Here is a 6,105-nt window from a genome sequence, read left to right as displayed (position 1 = left end):
CATTGCCACTTTCTATAGGTTGCTTGAAAGCGTGTTTTCTTTCATAAGTTTTCTAAATAAAATTATTGACTAAAACATTATTTTTTTAATAGTGTTGACATAACGACCCGTGTAGTAATTTGTATATACAATACTATTTATTTTATATGTCAATTTAATAAATAATTTAAAAATTATAAAAATATTCAAGAAAATAAAAAATTCAAAATTCACAAAAATTATAAAAAGTTCAAAAAAATAACAAGGAGTACATGTGGACTAATATGTTTAATAATTTAACATCTTATTTAGTATTTCAGATAAAAAAAACACAAGTAAACTCTGATCAAATTTAACTAAAAAAAAATCAAACGGACAAAAATATATAAATGTTGAGAGCCAAAATTAGAGGTTTTCCATTATAGAGATGAAGGTAGATTGTTAAATGAGCATATGTTCATTTACATGATGAATTCATGAAGTAGTATTTTAGTAAAGTTTTTACATGATTGAACTCGGAATTTACCACTATCGAGTCCAAGTTTGAGATTCGAACTTCTACTATCTACGATATTTTAATTGAATCTTCAAAAACAATGTAATTAAAGCAAATATCTTTTCACATCTGATCTACAAAAGACAATGCCTTGACACCTTCACATGCTTGCATCGTATTATTCGTTCAAATGTTGACTCAAAATGCTAAAAAGGGTTCTTTCAAAATTATGAAGTAAGATCTATAATATAACTAGTAATTACAAGAAAGCCCAAATGAATTAACACAGATGATTGCAGCAGACTTTTGGGAGATTCTCATTTTTCGATACAATCGTTGCATAAGCTAGAAAACCATCTAACAGGGGGGTAGATTACACAACTTACTTGATAGCTTTAAAGTTTCCCGACCAACCAATTGCTTCGCTGGCCGAAGAAACTGACACAGTGTAATGAAACCATGAAGCTAGGGCTGTGATGGAGTAGGAGATGTTGGTGGCTTCAAATCTGGATACTGCAACCATAAAGATAGGAAAAAATGCCAAATGTAAGCATTTTTTTTCCTTTGTGCATGAAACTGTAGGAAGGGGAAAATGAAACAACAGGTTCTAGTACTTTATAAAATACTATAAGATGAAACAAGGAATTCATGGAGTAATAAAAGTGAGACATTACCGAAGGATATGGTGAAAGTGGTTTAGGATATCCGGAGTTTCCATCTGTTTTGGGAACTGAATTAATTAGAGAAGGGGTTTCTGCTGCTGCTTCGACTTTTGGCTCCGGTTTTGCCTCTGGAGGTGAAAGAATAGCTTTGCTAGTGGCAGGATGTGATGGAGTAGGCGATGTTGGAGGCTTCAAATCTGGATACTGCCACCATAAATAATGGAAACATAAGCATTTTTCAATTTCTAATACAAGCACATACAACAGCATATGGAGTGATAAAAAGTGACATTACAGAAGCATATGGGGAAAGTGGTCTTGAAAATCCAGTGATTCCATCTGCCTCGGGTACTGTTTCGGGAACTGAATTTGTTTGAGGGGCTTCTGCCACTGCTTTGACTTTGGGTTCAGGTTTTTCCTCCGTAGGTGCAGGAAGAGCCTTGCTAGTGGTAGTTGTTGGTAAAAGGGCTGCTCCAATTTGCTGAGTTCACAGGCAAATACAAAAAATAGAAAAATTAGTCATGCAAGATAAAAATAGCATACAAATAATAACCAAGGTCTATATCAAGGTTGGATACCTTTACATCATCGACAAGTTCCTTAGGAGCCACCTTCGTGTTTAAGAATTCATCAACTTGTTTAAGTGTTTGCTTTCGGTTCTGTTATAAATAGCAGAGTAGAAAGTCAAACCATTATGTTTTGGCCTTACGGAACTAGAGACATAAGTTAAGTGACACATTCCATATTTGTTCATAACCATATCATTTTGTATGAGCTTAAGCATTTAGAACAAACAGTCACTGGATGAGTGTACTGTTGCCTATTGGACCATGCAATGGTCATTTATCTTTGCTCATCTTGCACTTACTTTCTACACAGGGCTTAGGCTTTTAGGACATTTGATTATCCAATTTAATATAAAGTGGAGACTTACCTCTGCATACAGGAATTTCTTGCTTACAAGCTGCACAATAGCAGCTGAGCCTAAAAGTTGAAGGATCGTTTCTATCTGCAGAAGATATGGCAAACCCACAATTTGAGTTGTTTCGAGGTGTGTGTGTATATATATAATCAGAGGTACTGTACTAAAAGGACTCAAAAACCTAACCTCTGAAAAAGCCAAAAGGCCTAACCCTGCAGCTGCAGCAATCCCCACAGTAACAGAAAGGCCATCTGATCCCTCCTGCAGATTATCACAACCATTTATCATATAGAAGAAAACTAATAAGAAAGGCTGAAGAACTTTCCAACAAAATCAATTCAAGATCTAGAAAAGTCTCTCTATGACATCAAAATCTTAAAAGTGAATAAGCAATTAGGAGATGAAGATAGGTACTCCGAAGGCCTCAGCGAATGCTTCTGTCAAATTGCTAAGGTCAAGACCTTTCTTTGGTTGTATCCAGGGAAGACCACTGTTCTGCAAAATTGAAACCATTCTCAAAAGGTGCAATTGCTAAATTTAGAAAAAATGGAGAAAGAAACAAAAAAAATTGATTTAGAACAGCACATACCACCCATCCCCGTGGTCCTTCAGCACCATCTTTGACTGCATAAGCAGCTTTGAATCCATTTGCAGTGACCAACTCCGCAACCAGTTCGGAATTCCCATCAAATCTGGCTTTCAACACAAATTTAAAGCAATATGAGAAGATGAATCAAATGAAAGTTCTAATTTCATCTTTCCTACAAACAAACTGCATATAGTTACAAATAAAATATTTGTCAGCCAATGCTTACATATGTTTAAAGGACACATTTCAACAGTTAAGAACGTATAGACTATCAATTTAGAAACCTTCAACCCTTGGAACAAAATGCAGTTAATTTATGGGTTAGGATCAATTAAGAAAGAGGCAATGGCCATATTCTATTGTGTAGCTTAAGGCCAATGAGCCTCCGTATAGGCATATACATTTCTACATTCTTCCTCCACAACCAACACACAAACCATTTAATCTCAGATACAGTGATACAATCATCAATAAGAGTGGATCCTTAACTAGAAACGAAGGTTTCATAGACAATGCTGGGAATTCACATATGAACAAATATATACAAGGCATAGGGTTTTCAGAAGCTTACTTGTCTATAATGAATAAGGTAGTATTTTCAGGTTCCTTGAATTTCAAAGACAGTTTTGTCAAGAACCCTGGTTTATCTTCACCATTGTAGGCAATTGACACCGGTTTCTTCCCAAATCCCTTAATGTCAGGGCTACCAACATCTCTAGACTCCTTGAGAGGCCTTATGTCCAGCAACTGAGCAGTGGCATCGTCACCTAGCTTGGCGTAAGCACTCCTTGCAGACTCAACTCCCCATGGCTTTGGATTCTTTAACAGACGAGACAAAATCAAAGGAACTGCTAAAGCAACGGTGCCACCAGCTATAACCGTGGGATTCTCAGTTACAAAACTGACAACGGTATCAAGGATCCCATTTGGGTCAAAATCAACAGACGAGGAGAATCCCGTAGTCTGCTGTAGGGCTTCCTCGTATGACAAGGCTTTAGCGAAACCATTGGGGAGAAGTGATGGCAGTAGCAGTAAACCCCCATGCAAGGTTCTTGAAAAACACTGGTGCAAAGCTGGTTGGGTCTTAATAAAAGCCGGGGAGTTGGGTAGTTTGAGTGGTGAAGCAATGGGGAGCAATGGTGCTTTTCTGGTCTCGGTTCTTGTCTCAGAAAGAACCGAGAGAGGTGTCAAACTTGGAGTTGCTGCATTGAGGGTCCTCATTTGCATAATTTTTATGCAAAGAGATGGGTGTCAAATGTATGATGGAAAGGCTTGAACCATCAACAATGGAGGATTTTTGTTGGAATTGATTGGATGACAACAAGGCTCAGAGGCCCTTAGCTTTGGAAGGTGCACTTTGAATGATGAAATGGTGGTGAGGTGGAACGAGATATGAGATCTCTGCCAGTCATTTCATGACACGTTGGAAGTGAGATGAGAGGCTTTTTGATCATGTCTTTAGGACTGTTCCTCATCTAAACTCATTTGTGTGGCTAATAATTGTCTGCACAAATTCAATAGTGCATCTAAAGTCTAAACTTTAGTACCTTCCTTTTTATACGGCAAAAACGTTATACTTAATTATCTTTAATTTACCTTGGTATTTTAGTTTGAAATTTTTTTATTGTAATATATGTTTTTTTTGTCTTTATGATAACTACATTTGACAAAAATTATATATATTTAGGTACATGAATGTAACAATATTAACTTTTTAGTTTTTAATTCGAGCTTTAAAATTGATTTTATAAAAATTCTTAGCTAATAATATTAGTAATTAACTTTCATCATATCAACCCTAAACCTAAATTAATTCACATTAATTAGATTGTATTTGACAAATTAAATGAAAATAAAATAAATTCACAATTAACACTACATTTATTCTATTAACAAAATCATAAAAAATTTAAACCTAATACTATTAGCGATTAACTTTCATTAAATAAATCCTAAAATCCAAATTATACACTAAAAAAGTTAGCATTGTAACCTTTGGGTGTAAAAAAATATAACATTTGTCAAATATATATATTAAATTAGACCAAAAAACAACACAGGTAGCACATTAAAAAAATTATCAAATTCAAGTACCAAATGATATATTAAACCTTAGAAAAAGAGATAAAGTCCTGATTTTGATAATTCTCTACTTAGTCTTTGAATTATTTTCGTTAATCCTCAAACTTAACAACTTTTTCAATTTTATTTATTTGACACATTTGATATTGTATCATCATATTATCACTTAAAAATTAGAATTTTATAAAATATTTAAATGATGATGTGATGTAATATTAGGGGCAATTTACCAAAAAAAGTCAATTTTTTTTAAATTTACTGAAATGGGCCCGGTATTTTATTATTTACCGGAATGGACCCCTTTCCCCTAAATCGCGTCCACGTCAACGCGAAGTCAGGGGATATGTCAGCAAATCGCGTCCACGTCAGCGCGCTATGCTGACATGGCAACAAAGCGCTGCTTTGAGAGCGCGATTTGTTGCCACGTCAGCAAAGCGCTCTGACGTGGTTGCGCTTTGATGAAGTGGCGCGTCCCTGGGGACGCGATTTAGACCGCTCGTGAACAGTGCAACGGTCAAAAATTTGACCGTTGCCCCACCCCCAACGGTAAAAAAAAACCTATAAATACCCCCACCCTTTTTTTTCACAAACAAATCTTCTCTCAAATTTCCTCTCAATTTCCTTCCAAATTTCTCTCAAATTCATATTTAATCTCAATTAGCTCTCAATTTCCTTTTAAATTTCTCTTAAATCCCTATTTTTAAATAATTTTAAATAATTTTGATTTTTTTAAACCGAAAAAAATCACTCTTAAATCCCCAATTTTTAAACCGAAAAAATTTGTACGATTTCAGTAATGGACGGAGGATTGACTCGTCTTGATAAGCACCACATATCCGTGGAACAAATGAAGATGGTAAGTGTTAAATTTAATTTTTAAATATTATTTAAGATTTTTTTATTTATGCATTTTTAGATAATTATTAATTTATTATTTGTTATAAAAGTCTGTAGATCGGGTATTGGAATGCAATATCTGGAATATGCATGCTCCTCCATCACCATTGGTAGAGAACTACCTATGGGAAGCGGGTTTTTGGCACGTGGCAACGGTAGGCCGGGGATGTAAGGTGGACCCGAAACTAATCAGTGCGTTGATCGAGAGGTGGAGACCCGAGACGCACATATTCCATCTTCCATGTGGAGAGTGCACTATCACTTTGGAAGACGTCAGCTTGCAATTGGGATTACCAGTGGACGGGTACCCAGTCACGGGGTCTGCCCAATCTAGCGATTGGCCAGCGGTGTGCTACGAGCTTCTGGGTGCTATTCCAGAGAAAATGAACGAAGGTAAGATCGAGATGGGCTGGTTGCAAGACACATTCCCGAATCCGGATGAAGATTCAACCGAAATAGAAAGAATCCGATATGCTTG

General features: G+C 35.9%; 1 protein-coding gene across 1 annotated transcript; it reads right to left on the bottom strand.

Annotated features, from left to right (window-relative positions):
- Window positions 1-626: 626 nt before the first annotated feature.
- On the bottom strand, window positions 627-4,068 carry LOC107900941 (rhodanese-like domain-containing protein 4, chloroplastic). The gene is made up of 9 exons (XM_016826733.2): window positions 3,220-4,068; window positions 2,649-2,751; window positions 2,474-2,554; window positions 2,246-2,320; window positions 2,072-2,146; window positions 1,716-1,796; window positions 1,433-1,618; window positions 1,150-1,341; window positions 627-988 (listed from the first exon to the last, which is right to left on the bottom strand). The coding sequence occupies exons 1-9, from the start codon at window positions 3,873-3,875 to the stop codon at window positions 941-943; spliced, it is 1,497 nt and encodes a 498-aa protein (XP_016682222.1). The 5' UTR covers window positions 3,876-4,068; the 3' UTR covers window positions 627-940.
- Window positions 4,069-6,105: the final 2,037 nt, after the last annotated feature.

The sequence above is a fragment of the Gossypium hirsutum genome, chromosome D08, assembly GCF_007990345.1.
Source record: "Gossypium hirsutum isolate 1008001.06 chromosome D08, Gossypium_hirsutum_v2.1, whole genome shotgun sequence".
NCBI lineage: Eukaryota > Viridiplantae > Streptophyta > Magnoliopsida > Malvales > Malvaceae > Gossypium > Gossypium hirsutum.
This window is presented reverse-complemented; position numbering and strand designations above follow the sequence as displayed.

What these genes read in the sequence shown, in the direction of transcription:
- LOC107900941 (XM_016826733.2), bottom strand. Translation starts at nt 3,875, where the DNA reads ATGCAAATGAGGACCCTCAATGCAGCAACTCCAAGTTTGACACCTCTC. An exon ending in GCCTTTTGGCTTTTTCAGAG is followed by an intron (nt 2,147 to 2,245) that starts GTTAGGTTTTTG and finishes TATCTTCTGCAG; the next exon opens with ATAGAAACGATCCTTCAACT. An exon ending in CACTTTCACCATATCCTTCG is followed by an intron (nt 989 to 1,149) that starts GTAATGTCTCAC and finishes TTATGGTTGCAG; the next exon opens with TATCCAGATTTGAAGCCACC.